The sequence below is a fragment of the Rhinolophus ferrumequinum genome, chromosome 9, assembly GCF_004115265.2.
Source record: "Rhinolophus ferrumequinum isolate MPI-CBG mRhiFer1 chromosome 9, mRhiFer1_v1.p, whole genome shotgun sequence".
Classification (NCBI taxonomy): Eukaryota; Metazoa; Chordata; class Mammalia; order Chiroptera; family Rhinolophidae; genus Rhinolophus; species Rhinolophus ferrumequinum.
Window position 1 is genome coordinate 94,037,652 of NC_046292.1, and position 23,263 is coordinate 94,060,914.

Below are 23,263 nucleotides of genomic sequence, written 5' to 3' on the forward strand. Positions count from 1 at the left end.
ATTGACTTTCGTATCTCTCTGGCAATCTTGTGGTTTCCGATTGTACTTTCTAATCCCGTCACCCTGCCCTTTATCCCCACCACCTCTCCCATCTAGCAACCCTCAGTTTTTCCTCTATGTCTCTGAGACTGTTTCTGATTAGTTCGTTCATTTATTCTTTTATTTAGATTCCACATGTAAGTGAGATCATATGGTATTTGTCTTTCTCTGTCTGACTTATTTTACTTAGCATAATGTTCTCTAGGTCCATCCAAGTTGTTGCAAATGGTAAGATTTCAATCTTCTTTATGGCTGTGTAATACTCCATTGTATAAATGTACCAGTTTCTTAATCCAGTCGTCTACTGATGGACATTTCAGTTGTTTCCATGTCTTAGCTATTGTGTATAGTGCTGCAATAAACATAGGGGTGCATAAATTTTTTTGAATTACAGTTTTGGATTTCTCCAGAGAGATACCTATGACTGGAATTGCTGGGTCATAAGGTAGTTCTGTTTTCAGTTTTTTGAGATATCTCCATACTGTTTTCCCTAGGGGCTGAACCAATCTGGAATCCCACCAACAGTGCACCAGGGTTCCCTTTTCTCCACAAATTCTCCAGCACTTGTTGTTTGTTGATTTATTGATGATAGCCATTATCTCATTGTGGTTTTTATTTGCATTTCTCTAATGATTAGTGAGGTTGAGCATTTTTTCATATGTCTGTTTGCCATCTGTATGTCCTCTTTAGAAAACTGTCTCTTTATGTCCTCTGCCCATTTTTTAATTGGGTTGCTTTTTGGAGTTGAGTGAGTTTTTAAATAAATTTTGGATATTAATCCCTTATTGGATATATCATCGGCAAATATCTTCTCCCATTCAGTAGGATCCCTTTTTGTTTTATTGATGGTTTCCTTCGCTGTGAAAAAATTTTTTAGTTTGATGTAATCCCATATGCTTACTTCTACTCTTACGTCCCTTGCCCGAAGGGATATATCAGTAAAAGTCTTACTCTGGGTAATGTCTGTAAACATTCTTCCTATATTTTCTTCTAGGAGTTTTATGGCTTCAGATCTTACATTTAAGTCTTTAATCCATTTTGAATTCATTCTTGTACATAGTGTAAGGAGGTGTTCCAGCTTCATTTTTTTGCATGTGTCACTCCAGGTTTCCCAGCACCATTTATTGAATAGACTGTCTTTACCCACCATAAATTCTAGCCTCCGTTGTCGTAGATTAAATGACCATATAAGCATGGATTTATTTCTGGGCTTTTATTCTGTTCCATTGATCTATGTGTTTGTTTTTATTCCACTACCATACTGTTTTGATTATTGTAGCCTTGTAGTATAATTTGATGTCAGGTATCGTGATACCTCCCACTTTGTTCTTATTTCTTAAAATTGCCGAGGCTATCTGGGGTCTTCTAAGGTTCCATATAAATTTTAGGATTATATGTTCTATTTCTGTGAAAAACGTCCTTGGAAGTTTGATAGAAATTGCGTTGAATTAGGCAGTATGGGCATTTTAATGGTATCAATTCTTCCTATCCATGAGCATGGTATGTGTTTTTATCTATTTGTATCTTCTTTAATTTCTCTCTTCAGTGTCTTATAATTTTCTGAGTACAGGTCTTTTACTTCTTTGGTTAAATTTATTCCTAGGTGTTTTATAGTCTTTGAAGCAATTGTAAATGGGATTTTCTTAGTTTCTCCTTCTGTTATTTTATTATTGGTATATACAAATGCAACTGATATCTGAATATTAATTTTGTATCCTGCTAATTTATTAAATTCATTTATCAGTTCTAATAGTTTTTTGGTGGAATCTTTAGGATTCTCTATATACAGTATCATGTCATCTGCATATAATGACAATTTTACTTCCTCCTTACCAATGGTTTTAGCTTTTCCCCATTGAGTATGATGTTAGCTGTGGGTTTATCATATATGGCCTTTATTATGTTGAGAGATGGTCCTTCTATTCCCATTTTCTTAAGAGTTTTTATCATAAATGGTTGCTGGATTTTGTCAAATGCTTTTTCTGCATCATTGACATGATCATATGATTTTTATTTTCCATTCTGTTAATGTGTATTGCATTAACTGATTTGCAGATGTTGAACCACCCTTGCATACCAGGAATGAATCCCACATGATCATGGTGTATGAACTTTTTAATGTATTGCTGAATTTTGTTCGTTAATATTTTGTTGAGGATTTTTGCATCTATGTTTATTAAGGATATTGGCCTGTAGTTTTCTTTTTTTTGTAATGTCTTTGTCTGATTTTGGGATCAGGGTGATAGTGGCCTCATAAAAAGTGTTTGGGAGCCTTCCCTCCTTCTGGATTTTTTTGGAATAGTTTGAAAACAGGTCATAATTCTTTTTTCAATGTTCTGTAAAATTCACCTGTAAAGCCATTTGGTCCAGGGCTTTTGCTTGTTGGGAGCTTGTTGATTACTGATTCAATTTCCCTGGTGGTAATCAGTCTATTCAGGTTTTCTGTTTCTTCTTCAGTTAGTCTTGGAAGGTTGTATGCTTCTAGAAAATTGTCCATTTTCTCCAGATTGTCTAATTTGTTGGCATATTGCTGTTCATAGTAATTTCTTAATTTTTTTTGTATTCTGTGGTGTCCGTTGTCACTTACCCTCTTTCATTTCTGATTTTATTAATTTGGGTCCGCTCTCTTTTTCTTGATGAGTCTGGCTAAAGGTTTGTCGATTTTGTTTATCTTCTCTAAACACTAGCTCTTGGATTCAGTGATCTTTTGTATTGTTTCTTTTTTTGGTCTCTATTTCATTTATTTCCGTTCTGATCTTTATTCTCTCCTTCCTTGTACTCCCTTTGGGTTTATTTTGCTGTTTTTTTTTCAGATCCCTTAAGTGTAAAGATAAACTGTTGATTAGTGATTTTTCTTGTTTCTTTAAGTAAGCCTGCATTGCTATGAATTTCCCTGTTAGGACTGCTTTCATTGCATCCCATAGATTTGGGTTGTCGTGTTTTCATTTTCGTTTGTCTTGAGATATCTTTTGATTTCTTCCTTGATCTCATTGTTGACCCATTCATTATTTAGTAACTTGTTATACAGCCTCCATGTATTTGTGTGTCTTCCAGTTTTTTTCCTGTAATTGACTTTTAATTTCATAGCACTGTTGTCTGAGTGGACAATGGGTATGATTTCAATTTTCTTAAATTTATCAAGACTTGTTTAATGGCCTATCATGTGGTCTTCTTGGAAAACATTCCATGTGCGCTTGAGAAGAACATGTATTCTGCAGTTTTGGGGTGAAATGCTCTGAAAATATCGATTAAACCCAACTGGTCCAATGTGTCATTTAAGGCCGTTGTTTCCATATTGATTTTCTGTCTGGAAGACCTGTCCCTTGTTGTCAAAGCTGTGTTGCAGTCCCCTACTATGATAGTGTTACTGTTGATCTCTATCTTTATGTCAGTCAATATCTGTTTTTATATATTTAGGTGCTTCTATGTTGGGTGCATAGAAGTTTACTAGGGTTATGTCCTCTTGTCGGATTGATCCCTTTATTATTATGTAGTGCCCATCTCTGTCTTTTAATATATTCTTCATTTTAAAATCTATTTTGTCAGATATAAGTATTGCAACTCCAGTTTTTTTTATCATTTCCATTTACATGAAATATCTTACTCCAACCCTTCACTTTCAGCCTGTGTGTGTCTTTTGATCTGAGGCGAGTCTCTTGTATATAGCAAGGGTCTTGCTTTCTTATCCACTCAGCCACCCTATGTCTTTTGATTGGAGCATTTAATCCATATACATTTAAAGTGATTATTGATAGGTACATAGTTATTGCCATTTTAAAATTTGTAGTTAGATTGTTTTCATCTTTCTTCTGCTTACAGAAGCCCTTTTAATATTTCCTGCAATGCTGGCTTGGTGGTAATAAATTCCTTTAGCTTATTATTTTCTGGGAAGCTCTTTATCTCTCCTTCAATTTTAAATGATAGCCTTGCTGGATAAAGCAATCTAGGTTGTAGGCCTTTGTTTTTCATCATTTTGAGTACCTCCTGCCACTCCCTCCTGGCCTGTAAAGTTTCTGTTAGAAAAGTCATTTGATAGTCTTATAGGAGTTCCCTTGTATGTAACCCGCTGTCTTTCTCTTGCTGCTTTTAGGATTCTCTCTTTGTCTTTCAGCTTTGCCATTTTAACTATAATGTATCTTGGTGTGGACCTGTTTGGGTTTATCCTGGTTGGAGCTCTCTGCACTTCCTGGGCTTGTATGTCGGTTTCCTTCACCAGGTTAGGGAAGTTTTCAGTCATTATTACTTCACATATGTTCTTGATCCCTTGCTCCCTCTCTTCTCCTTCTGGTATTCCTATGATGCGCATGTTGTTGCGCTTGATGTTATCCCAGAGGTCTCTTAAACCATTTTCATTGTTTTTAATTCTTTTTTTCTTTGTTGTTCCCTTTGGGTGATCTCTGCTAACTTGTCTTCTAAGCTGATTCAATCCTCTGCCTCATCTAACCTGCTGGTAATTCCTTCAAGTGTGTTCTTTATTTCAGTTATTGTATTCTTTAATTCTAACTGGTTGTTCGTTATGATTTCTCTATCCTTCTTTATGTCATCACTAAGCTCCTTAAACATTCTTATGATCTGTGTTCTGAATTCTGTCTCTGATAGGTTGGTTACCTCTGTTTCATTTGGTTCCAGTTCTGGAGGTTTCTTCTGTTGTTTTATTTGGGACATGTTTCTTTGTTTCCCCATTCTGGCTGACTCTCTGTGTTTGCTTCGATGTATTAGGTAGATCCCCTGGGTTCTTGGTTTTTGCTGGGTTATCTTATGTAGTGTGTGTCCTGTATATTTGACTTGCACCACTTCCCTATTCTCCTGTCCGTGTGCTCCAAAGGTGACTCTTGTGTTGTATATATTGTCCTGTAAAAGTTGAGCTTTAATTGCTTTTGGCTTGTCAGTAGGTGGGATTGACTCCTAAGCTGACTAGTTGTGAGACTTGGCTCTGCCCACGGTGGATGATGTGCTGCATGAGGGCTCAAATAAGGCTTGGTCTCTATGGGCTCGTGTACCTGTAGAGAATTCTGGGTGTGTCACTTATAGGTCAAATCCAGTAATAATATTCTGCAGTTGGCCTCTGGGTATGCTGAATCTTGTGCCTCTTGGGCTGGTCCCTCGTGTAGGGCAATTTCAGAACAAAGCAAAGCACCAAGCACAACAAGAACAACAACAACAACAAAGAAAAAATCAAATACACTGACATGTAAAAACAATCGATAACCCACACTCAATACAGGCAAAAATATCAAAACTACAAAAACAAAACAAAAAAAGCAGCGCCAGTCTTGGTTTAAGCCCACCAAGTAATCTCCAGGTTTTCTTCTGCTGTACCAAAAAGTCCTCTGCGTCTTGTGCAGGCAGAGTCAGCCACCTGGTGCCCAGAGTGACCCTGGGACTGCAGTTCTAGATGAGTGGGGCTCTGGGGTCTGGATGGTAGTTTTTACAAAGTAAGTGCAGTTTCTGCTCTTGCCTACACATATGCGCACTAAGGGTAACACAGCCAGCCCTGTGCACAGGTCTCCTGAATCTTAGGGCACTTCTTCCGTGCGTGTGTGTGTGTGTGTGTGTGTGTGTGTGTGTGGAGGGCGCAAGATTTCTGAGCTGCTAAAAGCCCCGAGCTGCCTCTGCCACCTGCTGCTGACCCCTGCGAGTGTCTCCGCAGTTGTAATTGCCCTGCCCTAGACAGGCCAGAAAAGGTAGGGGCTGGGGATGGAGGAGTCTTCTCTCTCCGAGTCCAGCAGTGTCACACTCTTCCCAGCCTCTTCCCTGGGTCACAGCAGCTGCAAGCCGTCTTCCCAGATCCTGAGCCCTATTGCTCCTTGTAATCTGACACTACTCCTCAGTTGGGGAGGGGGCCAGTTTGAGTCTCTGGAAGGGTTGGGGTAGGATTGGGAGATTGGGGGGAGGGGACCAGGTATGGTGTTTACTTCCTTTGTCCTACCCAGGTCCCAGGTGGAGGTCTCATCTGAGGTTACTCCCTCAAAGCCTGGATATCCTGCTCTCTAGGCAGGAGAGATCAGCTGTGGGATGCAGGGAAAGAGCCCACCTCTTAGCTCTTGTGGTCTCTGTTCTGTCCTGGGACTCCCTGTGTCTCCACAGCCACAGATGCGGGCCACGTCTCCACTCCGCTCCCTTCCCTTTACCCCCACTTGCCTAGTTTGCCCACCTTAAAGTAATCCTCCTATGAGTCTCTTAGCTGTTCTGTGTGATAAGCAGAGAGTCCTTTGATGGGTTATAGATGTTCAATTTGTAACAATATATACATTTAATGCAATCCCCATCAAAATCCCAATGGTATTTTTTAAAGAAGCAGAACAAAAAAATCATCAGATTTGTATGGAACCACAAAGACCCCAAATAGCCAAATAAATCCTAAGAAAAAAGAACAATGCTGGAGGTATCACACTGCCTGACTTCAGCTTGTACTGCAGAGGAACAATAATCAAAACAGCATGGTATTTGTCAGAAAGACACACAGATCAATGGAATAGAACTGAAAATCCAGATATAAACCCACATAAATATGGACAGATAATTTTCGACAAAGGAGCCAAAAGCATACAATGAAAAAAGACAGCCTCTTCAATAAATGGTGCCGGGAGAATCGGAAAGCCACATAGAAAAGAATGATACTAGAGTGCTATCTGTCACAGTGTACCAAAATTAACTGAAAATGGATCAAAGACCTAAACATAAGGCCTGAAACAATAAACTGCATAGACGAAAACATAGGTACTAAACTTAATGGACCTTGGGTTCAAAGAGGGCTTTATGAGTTTGACCTCAAAGGCAAGGGAAGTAAAAACTAAAATAAATGAACGGGACTATACCAAACTAAAACGCGTCTACACAGCAAAAGAAAACACTGACAAAATAAAGAGGCAACCAACCGAATGGGAGAAGATTTTTGCAAACAATGCCTCTGATAAGAGGCGAATATCCAAAATACATAAGGAACTCATACAAGTCAACAACAACAAAAAATCCAATTAAAAAATGGGTAGAGGACCTGAAGAGACATTTCTCCAAAGAGGACATACAAATGGCCAATAGACATATGAAAAGATGCTCAACATCACTAATCATCAGAGAAATTCAAAAAAAAACCACAATGAGATACCTCCTCATACCAGTTAGAATGGGTATCATAAACAAAACAAATAGTAACAAGTGATGGAGACACTGTGGAGAAAAAGGAACCCTCATACACTGTTGGTGGAATGCAGATTGTGCAGCTGCTATGAAAAGCAGTGTAGAGGTTCCTTAAAAAATTAAGAATAGAATTACCATATGACCCAGCAATCCCTCTCCTGGGTATCTACCCCAAAAATCTGACAACATTTATCTGTAAAGATATATGTGCTCCGATGTTCACTGCAGCTTTATTTACGGTGGCCAGGACATGGAAACAACCAAAGTGTCCTTCGATAGATGAATGGATAAAGAAGATGTGGTATATATACACAATGGAATACTATTCTGCCGTAAGAAAAGATGAAATGGTACCATTTGTGACAACATGGATGGATCTTGAGATTATTATGCTAAGCAAAATAAGCCAGACAGAAAATGTGGAGAACCATATGATTTCACTGATATGTGGACTATAAAACTGAAAGCAACAAAGGAACAAGACAAACAAATAAAGAAACAAAAACTTGTAGACATAGACAATAGTTTAGTGGTTACCAGAGGGAAAGGGGGAGGAGTGCGATAGATGAAGGTAAAGGGGACCAAATATATGGTGATGGAAAGAGAACTGACTCTGGGTGGTGAACACACAATGTGATATATAGATGAAGTATTACAGAATTGTACACCTGAAATCTATGTAACTTTACTAACCATTGTTACCCCAATAAACTTTAATTAAAAAAAGAAAAACAAGAGAAAGAAACTGAAGGGGAGGAGTATCATTATACTCATTTTAGAGCACATAAGGAGACTAGATAAGATAGCCACCATCTCTATGAATCAAGAGAGGTAAAGAAATTGAAGCTCAGAAACATTAAGTGACTTGTTCAAGATCACACCATTAAGTAGCTGAGTGATATAGACACCCCAAATCAGGCTTCCTGGCAGTCCCACCCCACTTTCTTTCACAATAGTTGGCTTCTCATGAAAAAGTGGTGCACCGATTAATGTGTTTGCCTCTCATGACCATGAGAAAGTTTCCATGAAATACTGGGACAGCATCCATTCCCACCAGGAAGGTTGATTTCAGAGAACACAGAGCAGCAAGGAAGGAAGAGGCCACCAGAGTGCTGGGTGAACTGGACTCACCTGGAATCAGTGGGGAAAAGACATCAGTGCCAGAGGGCCTCACATCCCTCTCTAGAATGTTAACACTTTAGCCCACTTTTAGGTCATTAGTTCAGGTTGATCAAGACAAAAACATGCACATGAAGAAGTATTTGACAATGATTTCTCTGACAAAATCCTTGGCTAGAGAAACTGGATTTTTGTTTTTAGTGAGACCAATAAGATGACGATGAGGATAGTTTTCTTTATAGGCCCTCCCCCGAAAGATTTGGGAGTTTAGACACTTGAGAGAACTTTGAGTCAATTAGGAGTTTTCAAAGGCTCCCCCAAAACACGACCCTTGCAGGCAGTAGCCTGTGAATTTAACCCTAATCCTGCTAGAGATGTTGACTACACTGACCTTTGTAGCAGCGTAATGAGGCACTCTACTAATGGTTGTGAACCAGGTCATCTGGATTGGAGGCCAGGCTCTGCTATGCCACTCACCAGATGGGTGACTTTGGGCAAGTCATTTAATCTCTGTGCATCTCACCTATAAAAACAACAGTACCTACTTCACAGGGTTGGGGTGAGGGTCAGATGAGCTCCGTGTGGGGAAGGTTCAGAAGGTGCACTGGCACATTGTAAACTCATTAGTGATGATAACTTGGGCCAGTTCAGAGGCTCTGTTTGGGAACTGCATAAAGTCCAATGAAGTGATAATTTTAGTTGCATGCCTTTCCCTCCTACTATTTATCAATGTCAAACATGAAGGAGGCGAGGAAGTGGCTTTCTTATTTTGCAGTTAACCTGAAACTCGGGAGATTTTTCAGGTTATTTTTCAGCATCTTTAAAACTCACTTGGGATGAACTGGCATCCTAGCTCAAAGGAAAGACTTCTACCATCTTTAAAATCAGTGGGAACTGGGTTCCAAACCCAGTTCTGCAAATTCCTAGCATTAGGACCTTAGTCATGCTACTTAATCTCTCCAAGTCTCCATTTCCTGGGACTACAGTGAGGCTTAGATTTTATAAACTGTAGGTACATGACATGAGGCTCAAAAAATAATAGATCACAACTGCTGTGTTCTTTCTCTGTTTCTTCATCATCTTCAACTGGCCAGAATCCAGAAGCCTCTTTCCCTTATATTCTCTGTGTGACACACTGTGTACACCTAACTGAGGTGAGTATGACGTTTGTCCACAGGAGACTGGACATTGATAAGATCCTTCATAAGGGCATGAAATATAAATAAAAACCGCGACTCTCAAAACAGTCAGAACGGAATCTGCATTGTTTAGTTCCTAAGTTTTCTTTTGCCAAGGATGACCAACTTGAGTGAGATTGAAACGAAATCTTGTCCCAGTAACCTCAGGACACACATATTGTAAATTATGTTTTTAGTTCTAAGGGTATTATACGTTCTTATAAATGTTCTTACAAAAGACTTCCGTGCTTAAGCACCTTATAATAATTCCACTGACTCTGCTAATCAACCATTCCTTTTGTTTGACAGATGGGGAAAATATGAAGCCTAGTTCCAAGTCACACAGTAATACATGAACAAATTCTAGTTGAGGCTTTTAATTTTATCTTCTAGCAATCTACTCTGCCACCAACTAACCTTGTAACTTTGAGCAATTCATTCTGATCTTAGCTTAATCATCTTGTCCTGGGTTGAATTACACTCATTTACCCTACTCTCCTGAAATTGCTGATTTTATCCTCTGGAGTCTCCACTCCTCCCTACCCTGTGCTTGTGTTCTCTCCTCTCTCTCTCTCTCTCTCTCTCTCTCTCTCTCTCTCACACACACACACACACACACACCCATGTAATACAATAGTCATAGCCACATGCCGAGTACTGAAAATGTGGCTAATCCCAAATGAGATGTGATTTATGTATAAAATACACACCAGACTTTGAAGACTTAGTACAAAAAACTGTAAACCATTCTACGAATAATTTTGTATATTGATTATATGTTGAAATAACAATCTTCTGAACATATTTCAGTTAAATAAATACATTACTAGAATTAATTTGACCTGTTTCTTTTTACTTTTTAATGTGGTTACTGGAAAATTTTTAATTAAGTATATGGCTCATATTTTTCTATTTGGCAATTGCTGGTCTACACTGAAGGTGCTGTGAAGGATGTCTGTCTCCATCATTTACCAATGTACACTTACTCCACCCCCCCAGTGGGCATAGCACCTAATGAAGTAGTAAGTAAACAATAAATATTTGTTTTATTAGTGACACCTCTAAATCTGTCTATACGTATGTTTCTCCATTTCTACATTGGAGATAGTGGTTCTCTTTACAATATAAGATGATTAGGATAATAACATCATCAAGAAATTTATTACTTTCTTTGAAAAGTAAAATTATGATATGACTATGACTCCTTTTGCTGAAAAGCCTGAAATTAATTTTGAACCCTTAGGCAATCACTTGTACTTTGAAATATGTTCTTTGAATTTTAACATAAATATAATAAATTAAATGTTGAAAGAGTTGGAGAATGAACAACATTAGTGGAAATAAACTGTAGAAAGAACCAAAGGAAAGCTGAGGTATGACCACAATTAATGGGAAGGCAGACAGAGCCCACAAACTTGTGAAAGCAGCTTTATTGTTCTGTTTTCATTTAAAAAGCAGAAGGCTCACTGTGCTGATGGATTCCAGTACTAATGGGGACATAATGCAAGTATTTATCCAAAAGACAATTAGTCTGTTTCCAAACTTGAACACAGCCCCACAGCCCTTTCCCCCAACAAAAACACCCCACATACAATGAATACAATTCTGGTTACCAAAAAAAACCCTCAGATACGCAGGCCTAAAACACACAATAGTTCTTTCATAAACTGGGTCTGCAGGACACAAGAAAGACACTGTGGGCAGGTGAAAAGAGTTAAGTTGGTCCACAGGACTAGTCCTACTGCACTTTTCCTTCCCCACCCTGACTCCTGACACCCAACCCCATGTCTAACACTCCAGCTGAAAGAACCAAATCACTGCAGACCCCAGGGCTGAGACAAATCAATAGAGAAGGAAAGCCACATTGTTACACCCACCAAATCCGAAAGTTGAATGTATGTGGAGGTGTGGGTGAGTGGCATTCAATGAAGAGAAGCAGAAGACCAGAAGCTAACCTCTGATCCAGGACCATTTCAAAGACCTATGAACTTGCTTTTGCTGAGGGCTTTTTAAGAGTTTGTTAAGTCTTTTCTTTAAACCAGTATTACCAGATCACAAAATCCTTAACCTTCTGGTTGACCTGAATACACACATCCCAGACAACTCTCAACTGCAAGAGTTGGAATCTGGTACCTTCCAGTGACAGGAAAGACACAAGACTATTCCTCAGCCTCGTAGGGGGAGGGGAGGGTGGTTCTGGAGAAAAGACAGCAGAGGGTGGGGGCCAGAACAGAGACAAAGAAGAGAACGACAGGGATTTTCTAGAAGTTATAATCAGCAAAAGCAGCCAGCCAACAGGTTGCCCTTATTGCAGAAGCCACATAAACCAGTTTGCATCAGCTCTGAATCTGTTCTCTCACCAGCCACTGAACCCCAGGTACTTGAAAACACCTCAGGATTTAGGCCTCTGTCAAGTTCTCTGTCCACAAGAAAAACTTATCTGTGCGCGCGCGCGCGCACACACACACACACACACACACACACACAATTTGGGGAGAAAGAGGAAACTACAGAATAGACACCTATCTAGCAGTTTACTGATGATGTGGGTGGTGACCCTTTAAGAGCCCAGATTGGAAGTGAAGGGGAGGGGAGAAAAAGAAACCACAGCGCTCAGAGCTCTGCCGACGTTTCCGCAGAACAACTGTCAACGCTTTTAAAGGGCACGGCTGGTTCTCAGCCGCAAAACACCGAGGGTGGCAGGGCCGCCAGGGGACCTGGAGCGGGGCGCCCCAAAATACAGACTTCACGACCGCCGCTCCAGATACGGCGCCCCTCCCCCCCTACTCCCCCCTCCCCACGTCCAAGTCTCGGAGGAATGGGACACCAGTGAGGCAGGTGGGGGAGCGACGGCGGCGCGAGCGCCGGGGGCTTTCCTAGCCCAGCAAACACCAGCCGGAGGGAAGGCTGGAAAGTGGAGGCAAAACCAGCACAAAAGAAAAAAAGACATGTTACCTTGTTCATCCCATTCCCCATGGTGGCTGAATGCGAACTCTAGAACCCCTGGCAATGAGGTCGCAGGCTCCCTAATGGCGTGTTACAACCGGAGGAGGAGCAGCGGGTGGGGCCGCAGGGGAGGAGGCGCAGGGAATTTCGTGCTCGAAGTACAAACAACAACAACAACGGTAATCAGGGACGTCCGGGCGACTCGGCGTGTTCCAGCGACCCGGCGCCGACGGGCTTTTCCGCCCGTCCGCCCGGACTGGCCGGCTCGAGCCCGCACAGGCGGCGACGTCCTGGCCAGGAAAGGCTCTCGCTTCGCGCCGCGCGGCCCGCGTGAGTCCCGCGCGCCCCTCCCCGGCCGGCTCCCTGGGACTTGTAGTCGGGCTCCCGGGGCCGCGCCCGCGCCCGCGCCGCACGAACCCCGCTGCTCGCCGGGAGGCGGGTGCAGAGGGGACTCGGACCGAGGGTCCCCAGCAGTCGGGCGGGGGGCTAGGTGGAGGACCAGGGCTCCGAGGTGGCCGCGCCCGGGGGAGGGGCAGGGGCCGCCGCTCCCCCGCTGCCGGGCCAGTGGCGGAGAGCGCACGCGCCGCGCTAGCCGCCCGCGCGTTCCCGGAGCCGGGCGGGGCCCGGGGTCGCGCAGGCGTCGCCCCTGCTCCACGGCGGCGCGTCACTGGCCCGCTCCCGGGAGCTCAGAGTCACCAAAACTCCCGCAGGCGTTTTCCCTTGGGGCGACTCGGGCGGTGGGGGGGCGGAGGCTGTTACGAGCAGTCGCCGCCCTGCCCCGACTGCCTCGGTGAATCAGGTGCTAATCACCAAGGCTCCCCTGCCCGGGTTTTCTGAAGGGGACGGTTTTAGGCCGGGGTGGGGGATTCCTATGGCCCTCCCCCACCCACGAAGAGCGAGAAGGCTCGCCCGGTGAGGAAAGGTGGGCACGGTTACTCATCTCTGGAATGACCCTACCTCTCTACCCTGGGGGAGCAGATGGCCAGATCTCAGACCTTATTCCGTGGCTTTGGACGGCTACTGTGTCCCGTACTTTAGATTATAAACTGACTCTCGTGGTGCATGGACGTGATGTGTTGATACAGTTGCTCCTGGAAACCTCTATCCTTGCTAAACAACATAGTACTGTCTGCATTGCGATTCTGTCTGGAATGGAACACTTTCTAACCTGTAGCAGAGGTGTTTTGAGTATTCTGTCACCCTGACAAAACTCTTAACTTCTTCCCTGGAGACAGAATCCTTGAGATAGAGTGTCTCAATTTCATTTTTATATCTTCAACTATGCCCTGCGCATAGTAGGTTCTTAATAAATATTTGCCAAATGAACATGTGTATCAGTTTGACATGGCTGAGCTCAGCCCCACGATGACCTCTCTTCATCTCCCCATCCTTACTCACCAAGTTACAGCCACGTTGGCTTTTTGGGTGTTCCTTGAACCTACCAGGCTTGGTCATGCATTTGGGCCTTTGTGTGGGCTGTGCTCTTTACGTAGACATCTCAACCCCTAGCCCTTTGCATGTCACCAGATGTCATCTCCTCAAAGAGACTTTTCCTGGCCACACAATCTAAAGTAGATTCTCCAGTCACTGTCATATTTATCCTGTATTATTTTCTTCATAGCACTTTACATAATCAGACATATTTGCTTCCGTCCTTTTAATCTGTCTCACTAGAAAGCAAATTCCAGAGGTAACCAGACCTTGCCTGTCATATCTGGCTTGGGACAGTACCTGGCACAAGATAGGGGTTCAGTAAATATATGTAGAATAAATTAATGCATTTCAAGGGGCTGAGAAAACACCAAGGAAGTTCTGAGGAATGCTAACAGTTTGAAAAGAACTTGCATACTCCATCTTGGTCATTTCTTTCCTTGTATACTGTATCTTCTGGGCAACAACATGTACCAAATCCCTGCATGTAGGAAGCCCCCCTCAGAGTGCACCCAAATTTACTACTGTAGGTAGGATGGGTCCCAGACGAGGCATCACCCTTCCTGCCCCTTACTTCTGAAATATTACTTCCCTACCACCTTCACTTCCTCTTCTCCCTCCCGCCTCCCAGTCACCTGGGCAGCCCACCTCTTACCCCATTGCTCATCAGCACTTTTTTTACTGCCTTCCTGTGTGTAGATTAGTGGACTGCCTGGGGAATCCCAAGACCGACCTTTATTTCCAAATCTTAGAGTGATCTCGGGCAAGATGATCAACTTTTCTGAACCATTTTATTCCTCCTTAAAATAAGCATTGGACTATGAATTTTTGAAAATCCTATCCAGCAGCCAATGAACTAGTTCTATTTTCTTCCATTCTACTTGTGCTATTGTTACTTCCAGTAGTGAGGTAAACTTTCGAAAACACAACCAGTTTATAAGTTGGCACTTGCCCGTAAATGAGAAATCCATACCAAATTTTTCTTCTGTCATTTGTTTGGAACATGTTCTTTCTCTTATTTATTTCTTGTAAACTTATTTCTCTAGCTCAGATCATCCACTTAACAATCTCTCCTGGGCTCCAGACCTGCCATGGCTGTCCCCTAACAGTCAAAACTGGCACTCGACTAGCTTTCAGTATGGCCCTGCAAGACCCACGAGCCCAGATTCTCAATTTCAGATTCTCACTTTTTTTGTTTGTTTTTGGTTAAGTGAGAAAAGGGGACACTGTTAACATAACAAATCAGAAGAGTCAGATTTTTAAAATTTATCCATGTGTGTATGGGGGGGAGGGGTGGTTGGGGACTTTTCCGTGAAAGACTCTATCTCCCTTCACTCTCCTTTATCTTATCCTTGAACCTGACCCCACCTCTCTTCATCATAACGGTAATTATCAGTTTGTCATGTCTTGCGTTTCTATGACTAAAAAGGAAAAGGGGAAGTCTGATCCACTTTGGCAGCATGTCCTGGTTTTCTCTCTTTTCACAGCACTGCCTCAGAGCTGGAGCCCTTATGGTGAACAGATAGGCTGCCCATTTCCAAACTCCTTCCTTTCTTCCTTCTTTTATTCTCTATAACTCCTGACTATGGAAAGAAGGAAAGGAAGGAAACTCCAGAGAAAGATGGCATGCTTCACATCTAAAGTAGAATCTATTATTTTCATTCTCTCACTCATAACATTTTTAAGGCATCATAAGCCTAGTGGAATTTCACTCCATGTAAGATTTTTACTTCCACTTTTATACGTGCCATTTTTCTGTCTCTCAGCACACCCAACACCACAGATTTTGGCAACAACTCCCAAACAATTAAGCCTTCATGTATGCTCAATGAGGAAGGGCCTATTGGTCATGTGGACCAGCTGGTCCATACCCGTGTGATTAAGGATAACTGGTTAGTGGTGTATTTAGTCAGCAGTTCTTTGAACTTTAAGGTGAAAGTATATAAAAGCCCATAAGCAGAAGCTTAACCATTAGAGTCAGCCAAATCATCAGGGATGTTATTGATAATTTCAGAGAGTGGAGATAAACTTCTGCTCAAGTGAAAAGTAGTTACGTAATCTTCCTTGGTCATTTGAACATATTGTAATCCAGAGATTCTCAGCCTTGGCACTGCTGACATTTGGGGATGGATCATTTTGTTGTTGTCGTGGGGCTGTCTTGTGCATTGTAAGATATTTAGCAATATTCCTGGCCTCTACTATATGCCAGGAGCACCCCCTCTGAATCATGACAACCAGAAATGTCCCCAGCCCTTGGAGAGCCACATGCACATGCTGCCACTCTTATATGTACAGTGGGGCCATAGGGATGAGGTCTTTTAGGGATGAAATGTCTCTTTAGCTTTGTCATCGTTTCCTTCTCTCTTTTTCTCGCTTGATAACCACTCAAATCTATATACTAATAGATAGTGTTAGTCCTCTGCAGAATTCTTAGGCCACTGTTCAATAAGAACAAATTAAGAACAAGAAGGTAAAAGGAAGAGTTGATCTAGCCAAAGCATGACTGAAAGTAAAAGAAAGCTAAAATCTAATGAGTTGTGGAAAAAAGAAAAAGTGGAATCTAGAACTTCCAAAGCAAAAGCACAAAACATCTTCTATTTCTCCAGAAGTGTCCAGAAAGAGGATACCAGCTGACTGCTTCAGGCCGTGCAGAGCAGCCTGACCTTGCAGATGGGTCCCTCAATGACCTCAACCTTTAAAAGGCCACCTGTTTCCAGCCCTCCAGGCAGTCTTCTGATTATGAATTGGTTTCCTCCTTCCACTTACGAGGTTTGGGGAGCTGAAATCTCAAAGCAGAGACATCTGGAGAGTGTGGGGTTACAGAAGAACAGCAAGAAGAATAGATATCTAGGTAGGTGAGCAGAGCAGAGAGATGGGGTTGGAGAATCTGGAAGGAGGGAAATGGAGAGATGGTAGCAGGCATGTGGTTGGCGGTCAGTAAAGCCTGTCAGCGTGCAGGCTTCTGGGAGGGCTGGCAGACACAAGACCAGTGTACGAGGAATGGAGTTATTAGGCAGGTTACAGAGCAGACTGTTGGGCAAAGGGGAGGTAAGGCAGCCCTGGTTCCTAAACATTGGGTGGGAGGTGACGCTATTGTCAGCCTACAGGTCATAACACATGCCTGTGTATTGTCACCATACCTAGTTTCCAAAGTTGTAAGCTTCATTAGGGCAGGGCCAGTTGTCATCAGTCTGAGAATCCAGCACCTCAAATAGTTCATACTATATGAGGAAACATTCAGATGTTTGTTGATTAAGGAGAGAAAACACAATGGGAGATTGTTGCACTTGTCCAGGTGTAAGGTTCACAAATAGTTCATTTTATTTGCCATGTACTTGATCAGCACTGCATCTAGCTGTCTTCACTTTTCTAAAGCAATGCAGTTTCCATGTGGGATGGCTCAGTTATCTAGGAGTGACCAAAGTGTCCTTTGTTTTCTAAACTGGTGCTGTGCACCCTGGTGAGAGAGAGAGAGAGAGAGAGAGAGAGAGAGAGAGAGAGAGACGGTACTTTCCCATATTGCTGACTCTGCCCCTTGATTTGCAGCCAGGGCTATGGTTGGCAGAGCCCTATACCCTGTAGCTCTGCCCTTGACATCATGTTGTTCTTTGAACTGTGGTTAAGAAACCATTCCTGATTTATAAACAGCCATCTTGCAGGTGGGCTATGCTTATTTTTTTTGTCTGGAATGGTTTGACTTGACCAATGGTCTTTCCTATCTCTGTCAAGGAAAGTCTACCTGAGATAACAAACAGGTCCTTCAAAACTTTTCATGGTTTAAAAAAACACAAAACTTCCTGTGGTTGATGATCCCAGCTCAAAACAGCTGACAAAATCTGAACCACTAACATCTTTTTAGACTCAATAGAATATTATTTATTTTATCTGGGTCTGACAGGACTGGTATAAGATACAATTTGTGCCTTGCTTTCTTACCCTAATTCACCTAGGAACAGAGACATACCCAGGAGCCTTTACCAGTTGCCTTCTCTATATCATGTTCATGGTCTCCAAATCTTTATAATGACCGCATGGCCTATAATCTCGTGAACAGTGGATAGCCCCTAAGTATCCCTGATTGGAGGATCCCATCTGTCTGCATTTACCACACCTGCATGGCCAGCTGCTCTTTTAAGGCGCACTTCTGCTTCTTCAAATGCCTGCAAGGGCCAAGGGGCAGCCCAGAAGTGAAGACATAAGGGGAAAAGGCAAGGGAAGCCCCAGCTCTGAGAAATGATTGGACAAGGGCAGCCCTCAGAGAGCCTAACACCCATCTGCTAAATGTTCCCTTAGAGTTCTTCCCTGTGAAGAACTTTGTATTGGTTAGTTCTGTTTGTTTTTCACCCTTTCATGTAAAACAGAAATTAAACTAGGTCTGAAGACATTTAAAAATGTTTGAGTAGGGGTCTGCAGGGAGAAGGGGGTTTCCTCAGAGCATGGAATGTCCCAAGAGAAATTTCACTTGTGAGAGGGGAAGTCCATTTCATATGACATAATGGTGTCATTATTTAACACTCTGTTGGGTTTTACATTTAATATTTATCATTATTTTGATTAATCATTCATCATTAAAACCCTGTGAATTATGAGAGAACCATCATAAATAAGTGCTTCTCAGGCTAGACAACAGGCCAGGATCATTTTCTTTCTTAAGTTTATAAAAAAGTAATTGTGGTTTTTGCGATTATTGTTAATCATTTAAACCACAATTACTTTTGCACCAATCATCTTCTTCCTCGTTTTCAATCCACTCGCTATCGACTGTCCCTCAGCCCAGTTACTGCTCTGCAATAACATGGTCTTGGACATCCTTGCACATTCCCCATCTCCAATCCCGGAGGTGGCATTTTTATTCATTCAACCAACATGTATTGAAAGCCTGTTATGTTCTAGGCATTGTGCCAGAAGCTGAGGATACGGAAATAAAAACAAAACTACCCCCATACTTAACTCACATTTATTAATATTTGTAAGTCAGTGAGAAAGAGGGACTTCCATAAATAATTTCCATATAATGTGGCTTACTCTGAGTTTGTCAAACTTGCTTTTAGCAGGTTAGAGGAGGGCACTCTTAGAACTGCCTCAGCTGGCTCTTCTTTTCTGTAAAACAGGCATCCTTATGTTTCCGTATTTCTGGTATAAAAGCTCTTCTCAAACATACACAGTCGTGTATCTCAAGTACATTTTTGGTTATTTAGAGTCAGGAATATAAGATTGGCCTGTCTTTGTGCCACATCCTGGAACTCTTGGTTTATAAAGTATCATTTCCAAAAGTGTTGTAGGGAGTGATGCATGTACCTTAAGCCCAGATGTGATAAGGGCAGCACCAGAATGTGCTCTTGCTTATAAGCCAAAACTGACTTCAGTGGCTTCTTACCTCTCACCGTCCCTCCGCCACACCCACCCCTTGCCCTTTACGGGACTCTCACAGGTACCATTTTCAAGGGAACCTTTGAACTTTAGAGAAGCTGCAAATAAATAAAAGCTGTGTCTGTGTGTGTGTGTGTGTGTGTGTGTGTGTGTGTGTGTGTGTGTCTGTATGCATACATATGCATACATGCAGGTTTGGGAAATAGTCAGCTTTGGGAAACCTTTTCTCCTGCATTTCTTGAAGAAAACCTGGCCTCAGGAGATAGATTGTTGGTAATGAGATAATTCAGCAAATCAAATTTGGCATATATTGAAGAAAATTGAATTGTACAACTTGAAGCGCCTTTGATTCTTAGATTCATAAGATTTTAGTCTAAGCCACATGGCAACTAAGGCACCAAAACATTAAATGATTTTCTTGGGGCCACACAGATGAACAGTATCAGAAATTATTTGCTGTCTTAGTCCCCCCTCATTACCCAGGCACCTCCCCTGGGATGGCCCTACCTTCCCACCACTTGGCAGCTCAGAGGTTAATCCTCAGCACAGCTCAAAGCCTTCAGGCCTGTAAATTCTGCTCCTACCCCAAGCTGCTTTTGTTTGGTCAGTAACAGTGATATGGTAATACTGTGAACATCCACCCTGAGAAGGATGGATGAGATTCTAACCGAAGGCAAGGGGGGCAACAACTGCATCAGCTGAAGGGAGGTGTGTGAGCAGTGGCACAAAGGCTGGCAGTAGACGTATGTTCCAGGCTGGAAAGTGCCTGGTGATGACGGGCATTGTGGGACAATGAGAAATCGAAGGGAGCTTAAGGCTGAGTGTGGATGCCTTGAGTGCCTCATCTCTCTGATTAATCTTCTATTAGGAAGATTAATCTGTCATTAGTACTGAAGGTGGAAGAGATAGGGAACAGTGAGATCCACTAGGAAGCTATTTCTAGAGGTGATATACTAGATATCTAAAGTAAGACTGGAAAGAGGGTGATGGGGGAACTTGGGTAAGAGGAACATTAGTCAATGATTATATTGTACCACAAACATTGAATACCTATTGCACACCAGATACCAGGTCAAGCCTTAAAGATACAAAAAATAAAAAGGCATGGTTTTTACCCCCAAGGAATGTGAAGCTCCATAGGGAACATGGGCATGGAGTCAGATGGTTGCCATACTGTATGCTAACTGTTGGGGAGAGGAGAGGGAAGTAGCTAAAGGAACTCACAGAGAAGGCACTATATCAGTGTCTCAGTAGGAAACGAAATTCAATCAGATAGTTCAGGTAACTGCAATGAGGAATTTCCTCATGAAAGGTGTGGCAGGACTCAGACAACCCAAAGAAGCTGCTGAGGCAGCAGGAGACTATGAGAGTGGGTAGCTGTTGCCATCCCTAAGCCTGACGTGGGTAGAAGAAGAACAGATTGGAGCCCAGAAGAAGCTGAAGCCATGGCAGTGGGCCGCCTGACTGGCACTATAGTTGGGGAGTGGTATGTGCTGAAGTGTCCCTCCAAATTTATATGTTGCAGTCCTAATCCCTAGTACCTCAGAATGTGACTGTATTTGGAGATAGGGTCTTGGCAGAGATAATTAAGGTAAAATGAGATCATCAGCATGGAAGACACCCATCTACAAGTCAAGGAGAGAGGCCTCAGAAAGAACCAACCTTGCCGGCACCTTGGTCTTGGTCTTGGAATCTCAGCCTCCAAAACTGTAAGACAGTAATTTTCTGTTGTTTAAAGAAATAACAGATGTCGTTGGCCCAGTCTGTGGTACTTTGTTATGGCAGCAGTCCTAGCAAACTAATACAGAGAAAAAAGCCCCCACTGCCAGAAATGTGACTTGATCAGGGAGGAAATGGAGAAGAGATGCTCTGGCCTTTCTCTCCAACTGCTCTCTGATCTCACTCAAAAGCCAAACCACCAGGAAGCCAGTAAAGGAGCCCAAGTGATGTGTTCCATATGCGTAGTCTCCCAGGGAACTGGGAGGACAGAGAAGGATAAGAATGGATCCGGGGATAAGGGGAGAAAAAATAGAAAATAATCAGCAAAGACATTTCATGAAGTCTTGAGAAATAAGAAGGCTACATGGAGAAGGTGACTCTTGAACTGAGTCTGGAGTAACAAGTGAGTTAATATGAATAAAGCACTCAGAATCCTACTTAGGCCATAAATATAGTGTTGTTGTTATTGTCTTTACCACCAGACCCTTTTTATTTATTATTTCTATGTCCTCCTGGCAATCTTAGAAGGTTGGTATTATTTGCCCCTTTTTACAGATAAGAAAATTAGGCTCAAAGAGATTGAGCAAATGGCCGAGTCGGCTTTCACACTCAGGCCTGTCTGGCTCAAAAGCCACCCCTCCAGTTTACATCCCGGAGGGTACAGCCATCAGCTAGATGATGAAGTTTGGATAAAGGGCAGTTTCAAAGGAGGATATTATAGACACAAAAGTATTTTTGCCAGAGAGACTGTCATTCCTTTGAGGACATGAAGTGGTTTACCAAGGTGGGAGTATACAGTGCAAAGTTGGGAGAGCCAAGATTTGAGCAGAAAGGAGGAAGGGGCAGATGAAAAACATCCTCGCATGCTATGCCAGGAAGTTTGGACTCCTCAGAGAACTTGGGGAGCTTTTGAAGGATTTTGATTTTAGAATGAGCATCTTGAGAGCCTTGTGGGTGATGTCATATTCTAGTAGGTGAGACTGAAGACAGGGAAATCAGTTAAAAGGCCTTGCGGAAAGCCAGGTGAAAAATAACAAGGGCCTTAAATGTGGATTGGCAGTGAGGATGGAGAGAAGAGGGCTGTTTGGGGAAGAAGGGGAATTCATAGAACTTGAGCACAACTTGGATGTAGGAAGTGGAAAGGAGAGAAGAGCGAAGGATTACTCCCAGGTTCCTAGCTTGGGAAACTGCATGGATGATAGTGTCATTCACAGAGGCTGGGAACACAGGATGAGGAACAGGATTGGTGGGAAAATGATTACTATCTGGACACGCTGAGTTTCAGATGCCTCTGGGTTATCCAAATAGAAAATATGGAGCCAAGTTACATAAGAAAATATAGGAAACCCATGATGACTTAAATTAAGTATGTTACTGCATAAATCACAATATGTTGATTTCTCTAAAATGAATGTTTTTCCTACATTTGTTATGAGAAAGCAAATACCACAACAATTAGGTCATAGTTATAAGCATGTTACTTTAATAATTCTTTAAACAACCAGTTATTTTTCATAAAGTGCTGAAATAAGTGTTGGAAAATGGGAAGGTAACAGCAAAAGATGAATAAACAGAGTCTTCCAGGCAGAGCTGATGGAGTACCAAAAATTAAAAAAAAATAAAAATAAAAATGGAGTGACCCAAAGAGAATGGACTAAATGTGGAATAAATGTGGTCATTAGTATATCTCAAGATTCCCAACTGGTATGATGATGTGTGAGCTACTTACAAATCCCATTCCAGTCATGTTGTCAGCAGTAGAAAGTAATACTAGGCAGAAAGGCTATGTAAAGACAGCAACTCTTAAGTCCAAGTGGTAGAGCAAATTATACACATTATGCAGCAAGTCTCTTTCTTGAGTATCATTTCAGATTAGCTCAAATAGGCAGCAAATAATTAGGAAGTGGACTGTGCAATGCTAAAATTTATAAAAATAATTTTAAAATGCCTATGTATGCTAAACAGGTGACTGCAAAGGTGGTTAATTTGAAATAATTCATTTTCTCATACACCTCAACTTTAGTGGTTTGGTAGTTCTGACAACCCTAATTAGGATCAGCAGATAGCCCTTAGGAATCCAGTAGTATAAAAAAGAGACAACCTCATTGAAAGATGGCTCTCAATCCTCCTAAAAATCCCTTGCAAAAACATCTGTGTGATTATACTGTTGGTTAAATAATGTCCCTAATATATATTTGGATAATAAAGGTAAGGCACTATGCATTTTCTTTATTACAATAAAAAAATATCTATGCACTTTGTACAGCCAAGTAAAGAAGATTCCAATGCACATATTTAAAGTTCTATTTTATTATGTCTTA

General features: G+C 42.1%; 1 protein-coding gene across 4 annotated transcripts in view; it reads right to left on the reverse strand.

The window, feature by feature from the left end:
- Positions 1–12,761, reverse strand: part of DUSP22 (dual specificity phosphatase 22) — a 69,833-nt gene extending 57,072 nt beyond the window's left edge. The window contains exon 1 of one of the 4 annotated variants that reach the window (XM_033114285.1): positions 12,432–12,761. In XM_033114285.1, coding sequence (XP_032970176.1) covers positions 12,432–12,452 — 21 coding nt within the window. In that variant the 5' untranslated portion in view covers positions 12,453–12,761. The remainder of the gene's footprint in view (positions 1–12,431) is intronic. The other 3 variants (XM_033114283.1, XM_033114286.1, XM_033114284.1) reach the window with 3 other exon arrangements.
- Positions 12,762–23,263: the final 10,502 nt, after the last annotated feature.